This window comes from Aulonocara stuartgranti (assembly GCF_965226115.1).
Source record: "Aulonocara stuartgranti genome assembly, chromosome: 7".
Taxonomy (NCBI): Eukaryota; Metazoa; Chordata; class Actinopteri; order Cichliformes; family Cichlidae; genus Aulonocara; species Aulonocara stuartgranti.
The window spans coordinates 65,824,686-65,850,041 of record NC_138945.1 but is presented as its reverse complement, the minus strand read 5'-3'; the positions used below and the strand labels follow the sequence as shown (position 1 = coordinate 65,850,041).

The following is a 25,356-nucleotide window of genomic DNA, read 5'->3' as shown; positions in this document are numbered from 1 at the left end:
CCACCAATGAAAAGAGAAGCAGGAGACAAAATACTGGCACTAACCAGCAGAGAGACTGCCAAAAAGACTGAGGTGTGATTGGATTTGTGTGTCTACACAGTGTGTGTGTGTGCGTGCGCCAATCCTCTATGTGCATGACTGAAATAGTTGTTTAATACTCATACTTTCTGACGGGAACTGTCTGGTAACTTGGGACAAAACAATGTGGCTGATGCTTGCAATTAGACAAAGAGCTGAGTTTAGGAAACACAATGTCAGAGGAAGGCAGCACACTCAGGAGTTACTGTTACTGCTGCCGTAAAACTAATGGTCTCCAACTGCCCTGTTTTACGTAAAATGGAAACATTATGAATAATTTGCAGTGATTTAACAGGGTAAAAGTCAAATTTGCAGTAAACTAATTACAGTGAAACAAGGGTGTCAAACATAAGGCCTGGGCCCAGAATTGGCCCAGCAAAGACTCCAATCTGGCCCGCTGGATTACTTTGGAAAATGTGAAGGAGAACAAGAATTTTGGACTTTTTAATTTAATTTTCATAAGTTTTACAGCTTTTCCTACTGATAAAAACCTGCCCCATGGCTATTAATGCCACAACAAAGACTTTAAGCCCATAGAGTCTAGGGCTGCCACAAACGATTATTTTGATAGTCGACTAGTCACCGATTATTTTTGCCATTAGTCATCAGATCATCATCCATTGGACATAAAACGTACAGCTTATTGCACCAGCAGCATCTGCTCTTATATAACTATCATTAGCTTACAGCTTTAAGTGTTTAAAGTATGTGCTAACTAAAAATAAAGACAAGATGATAGTTTATTAAAAATTTTAATGAAATTTGCAGATTGTTTCGGTGAAGTTTAATAAACTCCTTGCTATCTAAAATATAACAGGACACCGGAGTAAATTCTCGAGCATCTCACACTTCTGATAATCAGCTGTCTGCTTGACGTTTATTCAGCTGTGTGAAAACTATAACTTTAATCTCAGCCAAACCGATTTACTTAGGAACAAATAAAATACTACAAAAAGCCAAACAATAACATTGTTAAGTTATCTAAGTGACTTATATATCACGTTTAACCTGAGTAGCGAAAGACAGCGGTGGGTTTCAAAACGATTTGCTGGGAGTCCGGTGTTCTCACGGCTCTAACGAGCCTTGCCCCCGGCTAGCTATCGAGCTAGTGGGTAACAGACGTCTCCGAAAACGTCGGAGCGCTTTTGAAAATATGTGGTGTCCTGATAAACTGAGCAGATATTTGAGGTTTACACAGCTACATTCTTACCTGAAAATATGTTAAACGTTTATTTTGTGACCCAGAAAGAATAATAAGAGTAATATTAAAACTAACTAGCTGCCGCCATTGTTGACAACTGAGCTGGGCCGCGCTATGAATTCTGGGACACAGCTTCTTCTTCTTCTTCGGGGTTTAACGGCAGCTGGTTCCTTGTACATGCAGTGCTGCCATCTTCTGTTTCAGTCCGTTATTACACTCTTAAATCCTGCTACTTATTCCTGCATCTTTTGTGATCTTACAAAGCTTCAAACGACGCGTCGACTATTAAATCAGTCGTCGACGATTCTGATAGTCGACGTAATCGTGACTAGTCGACTAATCGTGGCAGCCCTAAAAGAGTTGTGCTGACAGATTCCTTTCTCTTGAAATAACTGTTAATTTTGCGTCCCACATAAGACCAAAGTGGGCTGGATTTGGATGTAAAACAAATTTTGACATCACTCTTTAAAAACGTGGGAAGAGCGTCTATGATCCAAATTAAAAATTTTAAAGGTTTTTTTTTTGATATTCAGAACTGCAAAATCTCTGTGGTCCCTAATTAAGGTATTTGACAGAAATTGTGTAAAAAAACCAAACAAACAAAAAAGCATCAACAGCTAGCACTGTTTTACAGCAGTATACCCACCTGGTGATGAAGGCTTCAGAGATCCTGGTGTCATTGGGTGAACCGATGTCTTTTCCTGAGCATTTATCCTCCCCAGCATGGCCACTGCTGGCCTCGCTGTCAGCCTTCTGACTCAGAGTGTCTGAGAAGTTGTCATCTCTGGGACACAGAGACAGTGTGACATTGAGACATGAAAAGAGCAAGAAGTGATAGACAAACCCACAGTAGAAAAAAAAAAAGGGACAAATCAGCAAATCAGTCAATCTTTTATATTTGTTCAGTTCTTCAGTATCAGTATTTTCCATCCGTTTCCTGAGAGTCAGCATGTGTCACCCCCACCCCCACCCCACAAGGTCTACGGAGTCAGATGAGTCATAGTCCCGAACCTCTCAGCATTCTGGTGATGCGCTGTGTCGGCGACACGCACAAACACTCACACACAAACCAGCTGCATGAGTTTCAGTGAGCTGTGTCACTGGATACTCGGTACAGTTGGTGCCTGTCAGGTGGCAGTAATCAGACCTACTGAGCTGCACTGTTGCCTCTGATGGCATCATCAAACACAGTCACTTATTTAGCAAATCCACATGAACGCACAGGGTCACAGCACAGACGAGCACTTCTCCAAAGCAGAGGCAGCTACCAACAAAAATTACAAACGAATTTTCACAGTCAAACGTTGACAGGTGACATCTTGTGCCAAAGTACTTTAGGAAACATCTCCCTGTATATGTTATTTTTTTACAGGACGAGTGAAGATTGCAATCTTGTGCGCTCTTACTTTCCTCTGCCTGCTCACTTTAAGTAGAGACCAGGACGTTACTTCCTTGGGAACAACGTGTACAGCTGTAAATTTCTGTGCTCTTTCATTAACTAAGATGACACCCCATCAGCAGTGCTCCCTCCTAGTGAATTATTGATAGGGGTCCTTTGACGGGACAACAGCAGCAGGGGAAGGAGGAAAACAGAAAGAGCGTGAAGGCATTCCAAATGACTGTTTTGCCAGCCAGCTACTAAGTGATTGGAGTGATTCTGTTCCAGTCCTAACGAGACAGTGACTTCAGTCCATTAGGCACCAACAGTCGCTATGGCAGAGTGCATGCTTGTTAGTGCTGAGAGCACGAGACGGTGACAGAAGGCTTGGTTAAGGACCCTGGAGATGCAGAAAGCTCCACAGCTGAGCAGGGATGACAGTGGAGGACAAGACAAATGAGCCTGAAGGTCCCCTGTGCGCGACCCTATAGTAACCTGACAGCCTAGCAGCCTTTTTGTGGAGCAAAGTCAACAAGGACAAGTGTGTTGTTTAACCCACAGGGATATTTTGCTAAGGACTTTAGCTCTCAGACTCTAAGTGGATCCGGCACTAGTTAAGCAGCCTTTGGTATAATAATTAAGCGAGGAGAGGTCAGAAACTACTCGTTCATCTTCCAACTAAAGAATTCCATTTTAATTGTATAATTAAAAATATATAAAAATTACATTTTTATATACATTCAATCTATAAATGAATGTATTACTTTCAGTGGTTCTTTATAAACACCTTCTGTTAGAGCATTTTTCAAGGTTTGAGGACTCTGTCAGCTGTGGAACGAGTAAATGTTTTCCCTCATCTTAGGTTTAGTTCAAAAGATGCTGGCATCATATTTACTGAACAGATAGGAAACAGTATAAATCTTCCTGTCCAGCCTCAGCTCAGATAAGCTCTAGCCCAACCCCCACACCCCTGAACTGGATAAGCAGTTAAGAAAATGGATGTATGAATGTTCCCATCCATCTCTTGGGAAGAAAGTACATAACATATATTATGAACATCTGATTATTCCTTTACAACTGCCTACAGTTTGAGGTTAGCTAGAGGTAAACTGACTAGTCAGTATTCACTGTGCATGATGCACATCTTTTGTTTGTGCTCAATACAGAAGATATTTATTGCTCTATATTTGTAGGACACTCACATGTCTTGGACTACAATGTACTGGTGTGGCACCAGGCCATCAATCCCATTGTGCCTCCCCTCCCACCAGTCTTCAGATGCCCGTTGATACAGCAGCAGGGAGGCGCCCTTCTTGAAAGACAACTCTCGAGAAGAGCGCCCGACGTAGTCAAACTTGGCAATGGCTTCAATAGGCTCACCCTCTGTCAAGAGAAAGGATTAGTCAGGTTAAGTACATGTCAGATATGGCAAAGTCATCAAGTACAGATGGTTGTTATTTCATGTGCAGACATTTCTAACAACTGATTAAAGTGCTGTAGACTTGGGAAATAAAAATCTAATTTTGGAAACAAATGCACTTACAAATACAGGCTGGCTACAATTCAAGGGAGTCTAACACCGACATGTTTGTACACGTGAATATGCAGTTGATGCAAGTGCACATGGAGTGCAAGTAAGCTAAGCCAGCTGATTCCCCCGCCCTCAGTTCCAGTCAATAGTAACCCAGCTTTACAACAGCAGGCCAGAGCCACTATGGGCCCTGAGGAGCTTTAGCAGGACATGTATAGAAGCTTTTGAGAGGAGATCTATGCGACTCAGGGGCATGTGAGTCACGGCATGGATCATCAGACTGGGGTGATTACTGCTCAATAATTGTACAAATAGAGCTCTGGATCACTGACAACAGAATGTGAAACATACCGTGAAAAGTTACTGCGTAAAACACCAGCCAGTGGTCGACTGAACAATTATTATTACAGTTTATTTTAATTTACTTGTACACATTTAACTACTTGTGTTCCCCGAATACAATCTGAAGAGAACAACATCTAGAGTTGACTTTACTTTTCAAAAAAGGCACAGTCTCCAAGCCAATATGTATGCACTACAGCAACACGAGGCTAAAAATAGCTTCTTTATTCCTCCCTCGCTCCTACCTCTGCTTTCCTGCCAGCTCACTTTCTCGCTTCAAGTCAGACAGGGGGTCCCTGGACAGACGTAACACAGGCTCTATATATACGCTGGTAGGAAGGCAACAGAGTAAATGTCTGAAACCTGTCTCAGCTGTGACAACTCATCGTGATATACTGCATCTTTCTCAGGAGTGGGAGATTAATTTCAAGATGAGAATCCCGTGTGCTAAAGAAAATATAGGCTTGATTGTGGAAAGACTTGTGGGCTCTGCATTTCTTCCAGTGTCCTATTTTATCTCATGTATTCTCGTTCAGTTTCATCCCACCTTTAACTTGCCACTGTCTTTGCTTCACTGGGTTGTCAGTTTTTGCCGTGGCTCCAATGAAATGTGACAAGCAGGAATTTACAGTTTGAATTAATCGGACTGCACTACAGTGGACGAGGCTGTTAATAAAGCAGACGGCACAGTCGTCGGTGCAGGGGAATTCTCTTCCTTCCTCTACTTTCTTCATCCCTTTCAGTCACGTCAATAAGCTGATCCTGCGATCTGTCAATGTGTACCCAAGGCACACGCGTGTGAGCGCTGCAGGGACGTGACTGAAGCTGGAAGCAGCAGGCAGGATTCCCTTTGTCATGTCGTGCAATTATAACTGAAAATCTTTCAGAACCAACTGAACTCGGTTGCACACGTACATGTACGCACCCTCCCACACTGAGACTGGAGCTAAAGAAATGCTGAACCATGAGAGTTGGAGGCATGTGGTCCAAGAGATAGAAACTGTCAGATGTCTTGCACACGCCAGTGGAGCGCGGTTGGTGTGGATGTTGCTTACACCAGTGTTCCCACAGAGAAATGGGGCAGCAGAAGCCTGGTTTGATATGTTTTTAGGATCAATGGCACTAAAGGAGGCTTCTTTTCCCCCACTGCACATCATCATGATGTTAATAATCGCACGCTCTTGCTGTTACAAAACAAACAGCAGACACTGCGGCAAACATGGGAAAAAAAGAAAAGAAACATGGCTCCTAATAGGAAAACTGACTACGCTCTGCAAAGTATAACAATACATTCCCCTTTAACATCTACAATACAGCGAGCAGGTTCACGTGACATCGAGGGCATCCTGGTATATTCCTGTAACTGCCATAATCAATGAGTCATTTAGTTCATTTCTGACCTTGTGGGAAATTTACCAGCAGACACAACATTAATGTTGCCACTCTAAAACCAGTTAAGCTCCTCGCGTGACAACCATCATCTCAAATGTCACGCGTGTCGGACAGTGTCAAATGTCACAACGCCCAGTTTGTGCCTCCCATATGTTAACATTATTGCTGCTTCAAATAACTGTGTCCTATAGGGGAAAAACTTTAATTTAAGATTGATTTCAAAGCTGTCTTTGCTTAGCAGGTTAATAAAAAGCACAAACTGTTGCAGAGATCAAAGGAAATGTGATTATTTTTACACATACAGCACAAAAGGCTTCAACTCTTGTTTCTTTATATTTTGCTTCCAGAGAGCAACACATTATTGTCACTTTTTAAAGTGGTCTTGAGTGTTTCTCCAGGGATGAACCAGTGTTGTGTCTACACATAACAGATAACTTGGGAAAGAACCAATTTTACTAGTTACTAGTAAAACACAATTCGCTCCCTGGCCCAGAATACTATTTTTGCATCAACAAGGCGAGTTCCAAGAAGCCGTTAGCTGAAACTTGGCATTATCTCAGCATGGTGGAAACTGGTGGATTAAAACCAGAAGTGGCAGGCCTACAAATAAACCAGCTACAGTAGATGAACAGTATCTGAAAGTCACATCCTAAAGAAACTGAACTGGACCTTCAGTTAATCCTCCTACTGTTCTCTGAAAATTCATCAGAAAAGATGTTAGTGGAAGGATGGCTGTAAAGAAGCCGATCTTAAGGAGGGAAAACTGAGAGAAAAGGGTGAGGTAGGCCAAATTAGACAAGAACTAGCCTTGATGTTTGGTTCCAATGATTGTATTAGGGCTGTGCGATATGACCAAAATTAAGACATCTATCGTCCGATAACGATATAAATCACAAAAATGTAACATTTTCTGTAAATTCTGTGAATCTCGGGCAGCTCGACTTGCGTGAAGTGTTTCCAGCTGGAGTCGAGTGTTTTAACCGATGTATGAAACGATACATTTTTAGACATAAGTTGTAACATCCGCCGTTTTCTTTGTGAGTATTTATTACACGGCGTGCTGCGGGGAAAAGCCTGTTCTAACGTTTGAGTCTAAGGTTTATTTTCTAACACTTGACGGCTCTTTTTTAATTCTCATCCGTAAATAATCTGCTCTTTCACGTGATTCAGTTTATTTTGAAAAGTCTCAACAGGATCTTGAGCTTTATTGTGAAAGGTTTATGTGGAAAATAAACAAGCAGACACGCGATGGTTTTACAGTCGTTGTTGCTAACGACAACGCATAAAAACAAGCCCTTGTCTGTCTGTAGTGTGGTTATATTAAATATAAGCGAAAGAGAGAACTTTAAGAAATGAATATAGCCACTACAGTGACCATCAAAACCATGAAAAATATTGCCGTAAAGAGTTTATTTTGCGACACCACGAAACAAACGATAGCGTAAAATGAAACGATAGATGTTTTTATATCGTCATCCGATATATATCGTTATATCGAACAGCCCTAGCGAGTATGTCCAGAGGAGGTCAGGAATGAGGTACAACAGTGAGCCAGCCATCACAAAAATGGCTCTGTCATGGTTTGAGGCTGGAATCATGGTATTATGAACGCAGAAAAGAACCATTCGATTTTGCTCCACTGTGTAATACTGTGTGGAAAGCTTTCAATTGGCAGAAACTTCATTTCTCAGCATGGCAATGATACCAAACACACTGCCAATGTAGTAAAAGCATACCTGGATAGAAAAACACAGTGAAACATCGGGCATTGAAGGCCTCAGCTGAGGCCAGGTCTCAACTATAATGAAGCAATGTGGGATCAGAGGCAGTATTCCTGAAGACTACTAAATAAAAAAGAAAGCTTGCCTAAAATAGTTTAGGCTCTGTTGAAGAATAAAAGTCCTCATACCAAACACTGAGCTTCAAGCTCGTTATAACTCATTTTATACAATATTTCCATTCATGTTTGTAGACGTTTCGATAAACTGTTGCATTTATTTGTCATTTTTCCAGGAAAACGTGAATGAAATGAAGAGTGTCTCATGACTTTTGCACAGTACTGCCTGCTTTTTAATCATGAACAAAATGTATCGGGAGCATAAAAACTCACAATGCTGCTAAAATAAAAGTGACTACCCAGTGTCTTATTAAAAGGAATAAGAATGTGTGCATCAAATTTAACAGGATAAGTAAAAATCTGGACCTTTTGTTGACATGAAAGAAATGGGATGACTAATATAGGATTCAACCTCTGTGCAAAACCTCAAAGCAAAAGAGATACTTCAGTGAGGGCCAAAGTGGTGAACAGGTGGACAACCGCACCCTCTTTTGGACCAAACCAAGAAGCTGCTATCGTATATTTCAAAATAAAGGTAAGCATAGGAGTCGGTGAACCTAACTGTTCTTACATCTTGGGGAGCTTTTCATGAAATACCCATCTGGGGAATCCTGGTGAAGACTGACATTATGTCTTTCAGAAGACTGTTTGCCTCTGAAAAATACACAAAATACATAAACTGTGGCTATATTTTCTGAATGGTCACAACTACAATATGACAAAAGATCTTGATCGTCAGTTATCCACACACTTCATTTTTTTCACAAATGTTATCAGGACAGCATATTGCATTAAGACTCTGTATGTAATCAGCTTGAAACGCATCTGCTCCAACGAGTCAAGGATATTTCTCCACCGGTGTTTGCACACGAGGTGACATTCACTTCCTTTAAAGGCCAACACAAGTTAACACGTTTGAAGCCTTGATAAGAAAGGAGAGAAAAATGATAACTATGTAAGTCTGGAGAAAACAAGCGAGAGTAACTAAACAGGAAACAAGCCCTGTTTTTGTGTCTGAAATCCAACTGAGGTCACAGGGATTTAAAAATAACTGATGACAATAACTTGACCACAGTTCAAGACTCTACAGGGAGGAACTCAGTCAGTGAGGACATCCTCCCAGTCTGCTTAGAGAAGCTTTTGGAACAAAACCATGGCAGCAAGGGCTTTCTGGAAAACACAATCTTCTCGTAATTACTCAAAGTTGATAGCTGCCATCTGTGTTTTACAGTAGGAATAAGTTTCCTCGTCTAATCAGATATTTCCTTTGGTTATACTTAACAGTAAGATGAGGGTCTTTATTTGGAAACCGTGATTAAAAGCTAATGTCAGGAGAAGAGATCAACTGTGGTTTTCAAAGTCTCTCTGTGGAGGCTGATGTCAACATGTAGCTTGGTGATAACGTGGAAGGATTTGGGTGACTGCTTTCAACAGAAAAGGTTTAGGAAAGTGTGTTACTAAGGTAAGACAATAAAATTAGGTTCAACAGTAGTTCAAGTATTTCTTGCACCGTTCTGTCTACATCTGGTCAGTTTTCTGTCAAAGTTATCTCTCACTTTTTAATGAGCTGAAAGTTTTATTGTCCTTTTCTGCTTTTTACTGTAAGTTAAACAGCAAAGTCATACCACGTCTAATCTTTTGGTCTCAACTAACTCACTAAATATTTGATTTGGACATGATGAACTGGTATCCATTTCATGGAAACAAAGGACCACATGTCTGATCACACAACAGCGTCTGGCTGAAGTACTTAATATCCTCCAGTGTCAACAACAGCCCGGTGTTTTTTCTTCGTTTCTTCATTTCTATATATATTTCTCTGGGACATATGGAAATGTAGTTAAATGTAGACTTTATTATTTTTGAACCACAGATAAAATGTGACACTTTTGAAACATGCTTCATAAATCTGCCATAAATTACTTGTGCGCTGATTTTTCACAAAGGGAGTTAAAAATGTAATCCAAGGTTGGGACCTTTAAGAAACAAGTTTCCATTCCCAGGAGGCCCAAAAGGTGCAGACCACCAAGGAATTTGTAAAATGAGGGGGTGCCGTCCAAAGCCCCAAGGAAAGCAGAACCATTAGAATATGAATGGCTGTCTGTCATTCTGAGCCCGGTTCCCTGGCTCTTCAAGGTTAATGCATTTATCGGGCTGAAAGGCAGGATTAGCCACCCGGAGCTGCAGAGACACAAGTTTAACCCCCCACACACCAAAGACTGGGGGGGGTTAAATTTAACCGTGCATATGCTAAATGAACAATGGTTACAATAATTAGTTTTAGTTCTATATTTAGTGATTGCAACTCCTAAAAACACAATTTGATTGGACTCTAGAAGGACACAAAGGTATGTAAGAGCAAGTTTAAACATTTGTATGACTATTTACTGCTGTGCAGTTACTCACCATCCTCACTGGTGTGCGTCTCTGTTCCTCCCTCATTGTCTACCTCCTCCAGGGCTCCATGCTCGCTATAGGGGCTCTCACTGTTGGGGACAACATCCAAATTACCAGGGTCACAGCCACAACAGGGTTCAAGGACTAAGGTACATTTCAACAACACACACAAAAAATTTTAATGATAAAAAGCCATTCAAGACAAGATGAAAAGCAGGAAGGTTTTTTACAATTAATAAGACATGGAGGATGTTCAACCAGCAGCCATTATCAAGAGTTTCCCATTGTGTGGTTAGGAAGTCTTTCTAAATGATCATCTGGAAATGAAGAGTGAGAGCTGACAGGAACGCCACACATGACCGCAGATTACCCCGGCCAGGAAATGAACGTCTGCGTCCAAGCTAACATGTCAGTAGCAACCTCCTCTTTAGGGAGAGGAGGAGGCAACGAATGGAAAAGAAAATCCCAGGGGTTATGTCTCACTCGGGGAGACACAGGCACGCTGAGACAGGTGATTTACTCTGGCCAGAGATAAATCGCTGTCAGGCTGCGGTGATGTGGGGGCAGCACAGACGAGGAGAAACAGAGGTAGATAAAGTCGGGAAGAAACAAGCGATAACCTTATATACAGATGTGAGGCTGGTTTTTGTCTTGCTTGACTGCAGTTTGCTCTGCATTTCAACTAATCAGCCCCTTCCTGCCAGGTGACCTCTTTTTTCTTCTGTCATGATCGTAGAAATTAAAACGATCGTTTCAGCCTGTCTCATCTAAATACAGTCCTGAAACATGAGCTACCTCGTCATGTTCTTCAGCTGCACATGTTGAACTGGTATGTGTCATAGCTCACATCCACTCCCCAGTGTGAACATCTCTGGATGTTTGGGTCCAGTAAATGCGGCACTTCACCCGATTTAGGTATAGCACTGTCGGCATACGTTCTTATTTCTTACCAGTAGTCCCCGCCCGCCATGCACTTCTCATAGATGGGCCCATCCAGTTCTTTGACATCAGGAAAGATGGTCTCGTGGTGGATGATGATCGTCTTGATGATCTCGTTGACGTGGGCCTGGCACGAGACCTGGTCCTGGCTGTCTGGTGTGGGCATGAGTGTTGGGCCAAAACATATGGCCAGGTTGTATGGGTCCATCATGTTCTCATCACTGTACTGGGACAGACTGAAGGGAGGGACGGAGGGTGAAGAAACAAAATATAAAGGAGTAAAAGGTTGGAATATTTTAGTATAAAGTATTTCAGACAAATCATTGAGCAAGGGCAATCATGATGTTTAGGATGTTATTTTTGTTAAACTCACTGGTCGAGGAAGGCAAAGAGGTAGCGCATCACAATGAGGACCGATCTGGGAATGGTCAGGAGGATCTTACGGATGTACAGCGCTCTCTCATACAGGTTTTCTATTCCTTTTTAAAAAAAAAAAATAGGGGGGCGGGGGGGGGGTCAAAAAGAGTATGTTGTTAGCAATAAAAAATTTATAAACCAAAAAAATAAAAGCATATATAACAAGTTTTTCTCTGGTTCAGTCCATGGAGTAGACGTCTGGGGCTTACACTTGTGTAATCTATCGACGTTATCCACATACTCTCAAGTCTAAAGACATAAATTCGGCCAAATACTTAGTAGAAACATTAAATATTTAAACGGGCACAGACGTTTAATTGTATAAAGTCCTCGTGGACACAGGCGATATGTTGACTCTGGTAATTACCCTCACCACAACTTTGGTTTATCACCCGATTCTCTCATAAAGGAAGAAGAAGTGAAAATAGGCGCTCTGTCACGCGCACATTTTGTTTACCTTTTCAGAAATATCACGAAAAAAAGAGCAGCTTTATTATCATTTTCACAGAGAAAAAATATTGTGCTTTAGTAAGATGCAGCCGGAGAATGTCGACCTTTCTGTCCTTCGTTACTATTATGTTTGTCTCAGTGTGGCACCTGAAACAGGCTGTTTTAAGCAGCTAAGCTGGGGCTGTGCTGGCTGGGCTGCTAAAAATAGCCATGTCACCCTCCAGTCACTGTGTGCCATCTGGGATTTGGGCTTCTGGGATACTTGTGATGTATTTCATTTTTCATGAATACCTAACTTGGATTCTGTGAGGCTCTCAAGCACTTCAGAAGCTGCTATTTAAAGATCTATTCGAACGCAGACTTCTACATCACGTGTGTGCAGCACATCCTCGCGAAGCATTCTTACCGCAAATTCCAAAATGAAAGATATCACAAGCCGCAGTGCACGGCTGCGGTGAAAATGAAACAGTCAACTGAGAGCGGTTAAACGATCTCGTAGCTGGTCTGAGCTGCTCCATATGGGAATAAGGTTTATATATGGAGCCTGCTGGGCGCTCAGCCCACACTGCAATCACTGGCATGCAGAGCTGGGAAATGTAAACAGGGAATCCCCATCACTCATCCAGCACAAATGTGTAAACGACGGTAGACCCAAGAAACTCAAGAGGACACACTTCACACACTTGCGAGTACACAAAGAACACACACAAATACACGGGGCACACAATCACTCCCGCAGAGTCGCACGAGGCATCGGGACGCACACTATGTCCATGTGACTTTGTGCATATTCAATTGTTCTTTAACAGAGCTGATGTGATGTAATGCAGTGTCATTCAAAGAGCTGACTGAACTGTGGAACGATTCAGACAAATTCACAATGTGACCATTCTTGTGAGGACTCCACTGCAGATTCAGCCCAGGGCTGCGAACATTCAACACTCCACCAAAACTCTATGGTCAGCTTTGTGCCGCTCACAACAGATCGGCTCCTGCTCAGAGCTCAACACAGCAGAGCAGGACCCACAAAACGCAAGTCCGAGTTCAGACTTCAGAATGACAAAGAGTTCAAGCAAGACTACAAGGAATATCCCAAAATGTTCAAACTTTCATTATCGGATACAGTGGGGCAAAAAAGTATTTAGTCAGCCACCGATTGTGCAAGTTCCCCCACTTAAAATGATGACAGAGGTCAGTAATTTGCACCAGAGGTACACTTCAACTGTGAGAGACAGAATGTGAAAAAAAAATCCATGAATCCACATGGTAGGATTTGTAAAGAATTTATTTGTAAATCAGGGTGGAAAATAAGTATTTGGTCAATAACAAAAATACAACTCAATACTTTGTAACATAACCTTTGTTGGCAATAACAGAGGTCAAACGTTTACTATAGGTCTTTACCAGGTTTGCACACACAGTAGCTGGTATTTTGGCCCATTCCTCCATGCAGATCTTCTCGAGAGCAGTGATGTTTTGGGGCTGTCACCGAGCAACACGGACTTTCAACTCCCGCCACAGATTTTCTATGGGGTTGAGGTCTGGAGACTGGCTAGGCCACTCCAGGACTTTCAAATGCTTCTTACGGAGCCACTCCTTTGTTGCCCGGGCGGTGTGTTTTGGATCATTGTCATGTTGGAAGACCCAGCCTCGTTTCATCTTCAAAGTTCTCACTGATGGAAGGAGGTTTTGGCTCAAAATCTCACGATACATGGCCCCATTCATTCTGTCCTTAACACGGATCAGTCGTCCTGTCCCCTTGGCAGAAAAACAGCCCCATAGCATGATGTTTCCACCCCCATGCTTCACAGTAGGTATGGTGTTCTTGGGATGCAACTCAGTATTCTTCTTCCTCCAAACACAACGAGTTGAGTTTATACCAAAAAGTTCTACTTTGGTTCCATCTGACCACATGACATTCTCCCAATCCTCTGCTGTATCATCCATGTGCTCTCTGGCAAACTTCAGACGGGCCTGGACATGCACTGGCTTCAGCAGCGGAACACGTCTGGCACTGTGGGATTTGATTCCCTGCCGTTGTAGTGTGTTACTGATGGTGACCTTTGTTACTTTGGTCCCAGCTCTCTGCAGGTCATTCACCAGGTCCCCCCGTGTGGTTCTGGGATCTTTGCTCACCGTTCTCATGATCATTTTGACCCCACGGGATGAGATCTTGCGTGGAGCCCCAGATCGAGGGAGATTATCAGTGGTCTTGTATGTCTTCCATTTTCTGATGATTGCTCCCACAGTTGATTTTTTCACACCAAGCTGCTTGCCTATTGTAGATTCACTCTTCCCAGTCTGGTGCAGGTCTACAATACTTTTCCTGGTGTCCTTCGAAAGCTCTTTGGTCTTGGCCATGGCGGAGTTTGGAGTCTGACTGTTTGAGGCTGTGGACAGGTGTCTTTTATACAGATGATGAGTTCAAACAGGTGCCATTCATACAGGTAACGAGTGGGGGACAGAAAAGCTTCTTACAGAAGACGTTACAGGTCTGTGAGAGCCAGAGATTTTCCTTGTTTGAGGTGACCAAATACTTATTTTCCACCCTAATGTACGAATAAATTCTTTACAAATCCTACCATGTGGATTCATGGATGTTTTTTCCACATTCTGTCTCTCACAGTTGAAGTGTACCTCTGGTGCAAAGTACTGACCTCTGTCATCATTTTAAGTGGGGGAACTTGCACAATCAGTGGCTGACTAAATACTTTTTTGCCCCACTGTATGTATAACCCCCCCCCACAAGGCTACAGTGTATAATATAAGATGATATGAGAGCTAATTATTTTAGGTCTTTAAGACAATAAAATCACCAGGATCTAAATCCATCTAAATTAGACAAATATGCTCTTCACTGTAACGCAAAGTATTTAAAATAAGTATGTAAATAAATAAAACTTGTTACAGAAAACAAACAATCAATCACTCATAAAAAGCGACTGACTGATAATACACAAAAATATGTTCTTACTGATGCAGGACAGCAGCTCATTGAACCTCTCTTTGGGGAAAAGAGGGTTCTCCAGACCTCGGAAGTACAGTTTGAGAACGCCAGCCACCGAATTGATGTCATGATTATTCTCATCGTCTGCCAGAGGGTCATTTCCTAAAACAAAGAGAAGCGAGCAGGTCAAGTTGGATTTATTTTATTGCATCATTTTAGACATATACCTAATTAAAAATAAAATTGGAAACAAATATAGTAGAGATCAAGCTGTTGACAAGCATCTTTTATAGTGAAAACAGAACCCCGGTACCTCTCTCAAATGAGTTCTTGATGTCGTTGACTTCCAGCTGGGATCCAGGTACACGAAATATTCCTTGGTGCTGGAGGCCTGTACAGGGAAAAAACAAAACAAAGAAAGAGGATGAGGAAGCAAAGAAAAGCAGAAGACCAACTCATGAGCTTTAATCCACCTGTGGTCATACAGATGAGAAAACAAATTGCCCAAAATGACACATCCTAAGGAAGATCAAAATTACTCATTATTCATATCATTACTAGTAATCAAAAAACATGCCCTTTACTAAGCAAGATTAAGTTACTGTAACTAGCCTGCAATATTTTTTTAGATTTATCTCTGAGTGTCATCAGTTGGTTGCCAGACAAGATGCAGAGGATGTTCTCTACAGTCACACCTTTCAATGCTTAGAATTATAAATCTGCTTTAGTCAGTGATATTTAAACTCAACAGTCATACAAGTGAGAGGTTTCTCACTGTATGGGAGAATGTATGTATGGGAATTTCAGTAGAAGAGACCGCATAAAGATAAATAGGGCGGAATTTGCACATTTCCATGGAATAAACTGAAACTCCAACATCTGCATCTGTGAAAGTGTTACTTTGTCCCACACTAGATAAAGTTGGTTGGGTTATAAGAAGACCTCAAAGAAGGTATAAATACAGCAACTACTGTAACACTGTAAGGGCTGACAGTATGCTACTCACCATACAAATTTATGTAGCGAATACAACTCTCAACCACACGAGGAATAGCTTGTCCAGAGTCCTTTGAAGAAAAGTCAGATGAGTAATTCGTCATTTTGTTACATGTTTAAGAGCCTAACCGATACTACATTTCTTTCAGTGATTTGTTACCAAAAAAAAAAAATCACTGGTGTATAATGTCCTTGTTTTTCTTCATTAACACATAAAATCAAAATTGTGCAAAAAATATGTAATAATCAGGATTATATCACATTTTGAGGAGGTAATTTTTCCAAAATCTGATCAATTAAAACACGTGTCTCACTTTTGTGTTTTCTTAATGCATATCTGGTGCATGCAGACTGCTGACTGGTTCAATGTATTGATTGCGGCCCAATAGGAGCCGTTAAAAGAATATAATCATGCACACCCAGTGAAAGTGAAGCTGGTAAGTTTAAATACAAAGTGTGATCTTATTAAGACAGACTGACTTGACCTCACAGCTATTCCTTTGCTCAGTTTCATGGATGTCGTGGATTATCACTAAGTATACAAAAATCACTAACCAACTGGAATAGCAACACCGGAGGCCTATTGAAATGTGCTTAAACATGCCTTATGTCTTTTTTTATGCAAACAATCCAGAGCTGTGCTTAAATTAACAAGAGCTTATCCAAAAGGGCACAGACTCCATATGAAGTTCGGGCCTAAAATGGCCAGATAAGAGCACTTGGATGTGCACTCAACTCTCCTTCTGCCTGTGTGCTGGCTCCTCTTGTAAATCACTGCTGGACGGGGACTCGGTACATGCTTTTAATGATACAGTGGATCTGTTTACAGCCCTCAGGGGTATACAATGAGCCCAAACGCAACAGCCATACTAAAATCGACTAGCTATGGCTGGAGTGCAGCAGTGAGGGTTGAGGCAGAAGCCGGGGTGCTGCTAGATTATGTAATGCGATCTCTTTGGATATGAGAGACTGATTTTGATCTATAAGGAATAGAAATTTGCACAGACAACTGAAACTACAGCTGTAACCTTCAACTCAGTCTGTCTAAGTGGCAGGTAAATAACTTGTTAGTACAGAATAGATACAGGAAATGAGAAAAGGTTCGCAGCACGAGCCCCCCAACATGCCTCAGAGTTTCTACCTGATGTCGAGTGTGTGAGTTCCGTCGTCCACGGCTAAAGAGAAATGTTGCAAGAGTCGGAGATGATCAGAGATGGAAAAAGGGGAAAAAAGCAAGATCCAGATTAGCACCTCAGCAGCTTCCCACCAAAGCTTTTACTAAGAGAGCGTCACATTCCACTCTGTGCTGGCATCAAACCCATAACAAAACAGCAGGAACTGGACAGGATCAGGCAGGACTCGACACGGCCACCGGCGAGAGGCAGTGAAGAGACCGGAGGAGGGGGGCAGCACACCTTATCAGTTTGGCATCCGCTCCCCGACTGCCATCTATCCTGCTGTTTTCACTGGCCTCTGCTCTTACTCTGGAAGCGGAGGAGAGAATATCTCCCGCCAGAGCAGCTCAGTGATGCCAGGTCAGCAGTGAGTCAGGGGAGCTGATGGAGACAAACATTTATCCTTCCAACTGCTGTTCCCTTCCTCCTGCTGCCCTCCAAATCTATCAATGCCACCACCCCACACATCTGAGAAACAGACCGCCAGAGCTCGCTGACTCATGAGGAAGGTTTCCAGAATCCATCTTAGCACAAATGTTCATGTTTTGTTGTTGATAAATGATGATCAAAGCTAAGACGCTTACGGGGGAACCCACCAAAATGACCAGAAAGCCAGAGGGAAATAGAAAACGGATAGGAGAAGGTGAACAGTCAAGCGGGAGACTGGCAATCAGTACCTTAATAAATGACTCCAAATTGCCATTAAATAACCTAACATTAAAAACAGAGCGGGGTCTAGCCCGCCGGGTGCCAGTGAGGGTTCTGTACGGCCCATTGGGATGTCTAGAACACAAAGAATGAATCAGAAAAGGCAAACAATGCATTTTGTGGTTTCCCTCTTTGCACATTTATGTCCTTTCAAAACCTGAACTGAAGAGGAGGATGACTAATCTTCAAAACCTTTCAACTCCAGGTGATGGCTGGATGGATGAATAAGGGTATTTTTTCAAACACAGCTGAAACCCATGAAATAACATTTTCTTTATAGCCTTTTTTTTAATCCTCCACCAGATACAACAGGCCAGAGAAATGCCAGACCCACTGGGAGCTTTGTATGTGTCAGCATCCATCTCGTGACAGAGCCTGCAGGTGACAGTCCCTTTTAGTTAGTGTGTATGTTATAATTCTGTTCTTGAGATCTGGAGGACTTAAGAGTAAATTTTCCTCCTCGAAGAGGCAAGTTCAAATTAAACTTCTATTCCTTGTTGAGTTACTAGCCACCAAATAGGGTTCCTTTCATCAAATTAAGCATATTATCTGCTGATAACAGCCAGCCAACGTCAGTCAATAGCGACTCTCTTTAAATTGCTTTAACCGGCCTATGTCTACTACTGCAGAACCCTTTGCAACCTGTCTCTATCTCAGCCTTTCATTTTGTTGTGTGTCCGACTTCATCAACGCCATCAGCTGTCACTGATTTCTGCTGGTCTCCCTGTATATGGTGTCCACCCATGTGCATCAAAGGAAGAGAGGTCCTAGAACTTACTGACAGAAATATCATAATATATAAAACTAGTATAACTAGCTAAGTTATGTAACTACAGAAGTAGTGAAAAGAAAAACTGTCCTGAAGTTTCAGTCGCTGTTGAAAGGGAAGTGAATATGCACAGGTGCTGATGTGTCTACTTTACCTTGTGGTCATGTATTCAGCTCGGTGGCCTGAGATATGAGAAAAGAGACAAGGTGTGACAAGAAGTTAGTTGGGTGGACATGCCAAGACTCATCACTGCAGTCCCTGCAGGGAATTGTGCATATGGCTAACAAAGCATTTGCCATCTGCTCACAACCACTGGCCTTTTGAGCAATCCAAAAGAAACCCATACACACTGTTTTTCCACATAATATTATAACCTGTGCCGAGACGGTTACATCAAAATGTAGTTCAAACATCTAAGAGGACACAGATGCACTTTTAAAAGTTATGGGCGCACGCACACGCACACAATACACAGAGCTAAGTTTAAAACAAGCAAAAGAAGATGAAGCAAAAATAACTACCAAATGGTTTCGCATAACAGGAAGACGCTCAAATTTTTTGGGTGACTCAAACCGTACTTCATGCAGACACCAAAATGACTAAGTAGCATGTGGGAGAAACAGGAGGGTTTTTTCTTCCTCTTAACTTAAGGCTTCATTAATCATTCAGCGTCGAATTTGAAGGAGACCACCGGGACTGCCTGTTAGAACAATGAACTGACAAATACAAGCTGAGCCCTTTAGGAGATCCTACCAGTGTAGAACAAGGGGGGCCTGTTCTTATACATGGCAGGCCATTAGGTTTCAAGCAAATCAATCACTAAGATGGATAATACAAGTTCATTATTGCCCCTCGGCTCTGACTTGCCTGGTTTTAAACCAGATTACAATCTAAGAGCTTTGACTGGTGACAAAAGCAAACAAACAACAGGAAGTTTGCCACAGAATAGACTGAATTTGCTCAAGATGGACTGCCAAATATAATAGAATTCAGTAAAGTACACAATTATTTGTTACACTAGATGTTTGGGTATTGATTGGGGTTAATAAGTCATTTTGGCTGGTAGAACATTTTCCATTTTAAGGTATGAATTAAGCACAAGTACAATACAGTGAAGAGTCTAAGGGTAAATACAGGGTCGTGAATGTACCTTCACCAAGTGCCCTCTTCAGCAAGTCGTGCTTGGCCTGCAGTTTGGAGATGAGATTGCTGCCTTCCAAAAACTCACGGAATTTCTGTGGAGAATTTAGAGTAATTACCCAGCAGCCCTGAGCACCGGCAGGAGCACCCACTCTTAAGACGGCAGTCTGTGATGAAGCAGCCAAGGGCAAAAGGACGTGCTAAGCGCCCCTTTTAGAAGCCCTTATCAGAGCATGTCCATCCCTGGATTGAAACAAGATTGCAGCTGGCAGCTGGAGATATTCTGGGGCAGTTACTCCTCTGCCAGCTGATCAAAGATTTCATAGGAATGATGTGCATAAGTTAAACATCACCTACAACCCAAATATCAAGTATATTCATATATAGATAAAAGCTTTGACTACATGTTCTAAGATTTATTATATAGATTCTGTGGTTTATGATCACACAGGAATGAATCTGTTGTAAAGCTGCATTACAGACAGCATGGATTTGATATTTATTTCTGTTTTCTACATTAAAAATAAATTTTAAAGTCATTACTTTCGCTAACTTGCAGCAGACATCATCTCTGCACTCACCATGAAGTAGAACTGCTCCGTCTCTTGCTGGTTGGCTCTCCTCTTGGCGATGCTGGGCTTGCTGAGGTACGTCTCCGACACTGTGGACTTGACTGATTCGGTGGACCGGCTGTGGTGGAAGCACTCAGACACATCGTAGTCTTCAATGGTCACCATGTCCTGGATGGTGGTCAGGGTTGCCTCTGATGTCTTTTTGATCTGTGAAAAGAAGAGAAGGTGAGAAAAAGCTGATGTCATCTCTTCTATATCACTATGTTACCATCTCACTATACACAGAAACTCACTTCACTCCCTGAAAACCACTCTCTATCCCAAGACACACTTTAAAATTCAGGTGGTTTCTGACGAGGTGAATGTTCCCTAAAATAAAAGAATTTCCCGACGGTTCAAAGTGACTTATTTATCATTGTGTTCACACTCACGGGGTGCAGAGGTGAACAGTGTCAGATGGAAATGCCAGATTGAGCTGTAGGCTTTTAAGATCCATTTTCATAACCACGTCTTCCTGTCAACAGTTCTTCTCTCAGAGCTTATAAACACCAGGACTTGGCCAAGCATGCCCCACCACTTAGTGTGAAAGATGTTCGACCACTGCTGCAAGAGCTGCAGGGCATAACTGTGTCCATAATATTATGACATAAGATGGCACAACATGTGACATTCAAATGAGAGAGTAGATAAAAGTTAAAGACGCACACACACACATCCAGGGGGAAAAACTGATGTGTGTGTGCACACTTTGGCACGTTTAAGCCTTCAGAGTCATCCCAAATGTAAATATGTATATAAGGGATCAAGGCACTTGCAGAGTATGGACCAATGGCAATACAAACAGAGCAAATATAAACAGAGAAAGTAAAGGAGGCAGACAGGGAGGCATAAGAGACTAAACTGAAGTGTGTTAAGTGTGAACATGAATCACTGATGTGGAAAAGCCACAAAAAACCCCAAACAACAACAACGACAACACAAAAACCCACCAACAAGCACTTCCCTGGAAAAATTAAGCAAAACTGCAGCATTTCATGGAGACACTCACCATGTCAGTTCACTTACTGAGATTTTAAAAAGGTGGGGAACGCACAGGTCAATGGGACCCTGAATGTAATGCAGCTGGAATTCCTCTTGATTATCCTTAATGATCAGAATGACCTCACCTCAAAAGGTAGTGACCCCATTTGTCAGTTATTTAGTGAGCGCAAGCTCAGAGGTAATGAAAGAACAAGGCGAATTCCTCGTGTTACAATTATACACACTGAGACAACTGTGGATTGTGGCTTGTTTCTTTTAAACTGCCTGACCCGTGACTCATTTCACCTTCAAAGAAGAAGAAAAAAAAGAGTCGCCCTGAAAACCAAAGAAGACTTTTCAGCTTTCATGTGTTGCTGTGATGAATTACACTGCTGACACACATGCTCGTGCACACATGCTCGTGCACACAGAATGGATGTAGTTATCCCACCTTTCATGAAGGAAAGGAAACACGCAGACACGGAACATGAAATGCTAGATTCAGTAAAGTGAAACTTTCAAATGACTAAAAAGGCAAATTTACACAATGACAGGTAACTTCTAACATGTAGCTGTTGGTTAGACTGAGTGCGTTTGAGTTCCTCTCCCTGTGTTCCTGGCAGCCTCATTCAGAGTGGCACCATGGAGGCGAGAGGCCCAGCTGTCATCATGAAGACGAGAGCCATGCATGTGTGATAGAAATGCTCCTAGTGAAAAAGTTGTTGAGTTTATCCAATATTCAGCAGACGGATAGTTACCAGTGTTCGGTGCAGGGCTCAGTTACAGCAGAGCTCTTAGAGAGACTCGGTGGATATGCGTGTTAATCCGTAAATTATAAACCATAAATCCGGTGTCTCTATACTTTGATATAGACGTTCCAAAAGTAAGCAAGTAGCCATCATTATCTAAACTGAACTTCAGCACTGTTAAAAGCAAAAAATAATTCCAGTCGCAAAAAAGTGGAATAAAGGTTTATTCTGCAGGGAAGCACACCACTCCTAGTTAATCCTACATCCGTCATCAGAAGTCAGACTGCAGTACACAGCTTTCAACAGACCCGGCAGTACAGTAAGTGGGTAATTCGCTGATCTTCCGCTATGAGCACACACACAGGCTTTGATGTGCTTCCTTGATATTTATCTGGAGGAAAAACAAACACTCCCTGCAAAGATGATGCTATTAGATTGCCAGGGTTTAGTGTGAAACATCTTGAGAATAACCATTAAGTGTGCTTGTGTATTTGCAGGAGAAGACGGCAGAAATCAGAGGAGGAAAATTAGTCTGTGTGAGCACTGGGTCATGCAGAGGCAAATGAGATCTAAATGGGCAGATTATTAAGTCTGCAAAAAGACAAATCACACTGACTGACTGATGAGGAGAAATGAAATTATGTCCTTAGAGAAATGAGTTTTTTGATGAAAGAAATCCAGCAGGATTATGCTAAGCCCTACGCCTAAATAAAAGTGAAATCCAGCGTCCTTCTCCCTGTGTTGCACTCTATCCAGCGCCAATGCAGAGTAAATTATTCAGCAATGTTTTCTTTCACCAAAGAGGTTTGAGGAAGCAGCTGCACTTCTCTATGAAGCACTGCCCTGTAGTTTTTCCTGTCCAGATAAAGACAGACGCTCCTTCTCCCTCGTACGTTTGACAGTCCAGCTTTTAGGTCGCCACAGTGCTTAGAAAGTTCATTTTCCAAGGATGTATCTGGCACGTCATGCCCAGGAAGAGGGGCCATCTGGTGATCCTAACATGAGGCAGCGGCGCCCTCCAATTTTGACCCACCAGGACATCCGCTTCAGCGAGGCAGGAGGACAAGGGCATGAAGCAACCGGGGCTTTTCAACCATACACACAGTCACAAGTATATGCACAGTTGATTAAACACTATACGTACTGCAGACAAACTGTGGTGACGCCAACAGGACTCTGACTCGTCTGGTTATAGTCCATGAAACACCACAATCTGAGTCTCAGTAAATAGGCTGTGACTGAGGATCATTTTCACCACTGACTGACTGATATTTTCTTCTAATGATGTGGGGTGTATGTGTATATACACATACACACATTCTGTCATAAAGCTTGATAAATTCAATTAATAAAGTTAATGAATGTATTTTGCATATTCAAAAAAGCCGCACATACTGTTATTCTGCACTCATAGTTCATTCCTGTAGACGTATAGTTTAGACGTCTGTTTAACTAAAGATTTGACCATCTGATCAAAGGGAATCTAAAATGATGATGAGTGCAGATGAAGTTGTGAGGCCTGCTCCTGTGTCTTTGTAAGAGGATAAAAGAAGAAAGTGCAGCGATGTGGAGGGAGAGAAGCAGAAAGGAGAAGCAGGTCAGATGTGATACAAAGTAACAGCCCGATGGAGGTGACTGCACTCTGAACCAACAAAAAGCCTTTCTTCTCCATTTTCAAGAAAACAAAATGTAAATTTACTCAGGCATGCTGCAGATGCATTAAAACAAAAGAGCCTGAGAAGCAAAGAAGCACCCACAATGTCAATGCAGCACAGGTGGGAGCAAAACGACAGGCTTCACAGAGAGGCTTTCAGAGGCTACCTTCGGGGCATGAGCAAGAAGAAAAAACACAGTTTGTAAGCTTGTGTCTCATCTATAACTATTTTCCATCTCACCTTGGATGACTTCTGGCTGAAGTTAACTTTGTTGAGCATCTTTAATTCACTGTCAGCACCGTGCATCCAACAAATAAACACATAACAAAGCTGCCAAATCTCAGGCAGACAACAAAACTGAGACATGTTTGACGCAACTAAACCCCCTGCAACACAAACACCTGGATTGCGATTTCCATTTTTCTTGCCCCCATTTTACCTCTTCATTTTCAATCTTCAGAGTAGCGATACGAGACTGCAGCTGCTGGAACCTCAGTATAAGCTCCCCATTCACTGGTGGCTGCACTGAGATCTGACATACCTGGAAATATAGACAAATCACAGCATCACTGAGCATGTACCTGAAATTTCAAGCTATCAGAGGAACAAGGTCACGTAAGCTCTAAATTTAAACAGGATGTAGGCATCCAAATTCTTTTTCCAATTGCAAGGCAAACCACAGTGACGTCTCCCAAATGAATGCAGACACCGATGCAAAAACAGCTAGTAAACAGACACGCTATCAGCAGAGTGCCAGCCAAACAGTAAAATCCCTAACACATGTTGAGCTTCATGACTTCAGGGGACGTAATAACACATGATTTGTTAATTTCAGTACCCCATAAAACCTGATCCAGCAGCCCATACGCAATAAAAAGCTGCACTCAAGCCACTGAATATCTGACTAATGCTGAGATATTTTTATTTTTCAAAATTAAGCTCAAAGGTATTCAGTATATTTGCACCACTTATTAGATAAAATCCAGCTGCACCACATACTTCGTCTCCCATGTGAGGCTGGAACTCAAATTTTGCTGGAGGACAGAAGGCCGTAGGGTACATCTCCATGAACCTCTGTCGGTCACTTCGTGGATCTAAACTGTCCACTGCATTTTCGATGATGTCAAGACCCTCGTGGCGTGACGTCTCCAAGTTATATTCGGCAGACAGGTAAGTCCGCAGGGCACGATTCAGACTGGCATGATAACCCAAATCACAGCACTGGATGGAAAAAAAGAAGAAAAAAGGCAGATTAGTAAATTGATTTTATCAATTATGGTTGATTATTATGGAGCTTAGATTTTCAGCTTTAATTTAAGAGGGTTAAACAAAATCATTCAGTTATTATTATTCATCAACTTTACACTCAACCTTTGGCAAAAAAGTAACTGAATAATTCACCCACAGACTATTGTTACTTAGCCGCGTTGGTTATTTCTTCACATGTTAAGCAGATAAAGAAACCTGCAGTTGATTCCAAGTGTGACAAATGCATTTCAAAGTGGTTTCTGTAAATCCAGACCGTGATGCAAAGGAGCACTCGGTGACAGTGAAAAAGCCACCCTCAGCGATAGTAGCAATAGCAAACCAATGACAAGAAGAGAAAGGAGTTCATTTGCACAGACCTGGTGTGTAATACCAGACAAAGAGTGACTTTGTGTTA

At 42.0% G+C, this 25,356-nt stretch overlaps 1 protein-coding gene across 5 annotated transcripts in view; it reads right to left on the bottom strand.

Annotated features, from left to right (window-relative positions):
* srgap1a (SLIT-ROBO Rho GTPase activating protein 1a) overlaps positions 1-25,356 on the bottom strand; it is a 77,790-nt gene that overhangs the window by 5,585 nt on the left and 46,849 nt on the right. For 3 of the 5 annotated variants that reach the window (XM_082539352.1, XM_082539355.1, XM_082539351.1), the window contains exons 7-20: positions 24,693-24,914; positions 24,133-24,234; positions 20,279-20,476; positions 19,708-19,792; positions 18,712-18,739; positions 17,758-17,863; positions 15,916-15,976; positions 15,223-15,300; positions 14,937-15,071; positions 11,469-11,574; positions 11,107-11,331; positions 10,166-10,245; positions 3,860-4,040; positions 1,926-2,063 (exon numbers count right to left, since the gene is read on the bottom strand). In XM_082539352.1, the coding sequence (XP_082395478.1) occupies positions 1,926-2,063; positions 3,860-4,040; positions 10,166-10,245; positions 11,107-11,331; positions 11,469-11,574; positions 14,937-15,071; positions 15,223-15,300; positions 15,916-15,976; positions 17,758-17,863; positions 18,712-18,739; positions 19,708-19,792; positions 20,279-20,476; positions 24,133-24,234; positions 24,693-24,914 (1,745 nt within the window). Of the gene's footprint in view, positions 1-1,925; positions 2,064-3,859; positions 4,041-10,165; positions 10,246-11,106; positions 11,332-11,468; positions 11,575-14,936; positions 15,072-15,222; positions 15,301-15,915; positions 15,977-17,046; positions 17,081-17,757; positions 17,864-18,711; positions 18,740-19,707; positions 19,793-20,278; positions 20,477-24,132; positions 24,235-24,692; positions 24,915-25,356 lie in introns of all 5 variants that reach the window. The other 2 variants (XM_082539354.1, XM_082539353.1) reach the window with 1 other exon arrangement.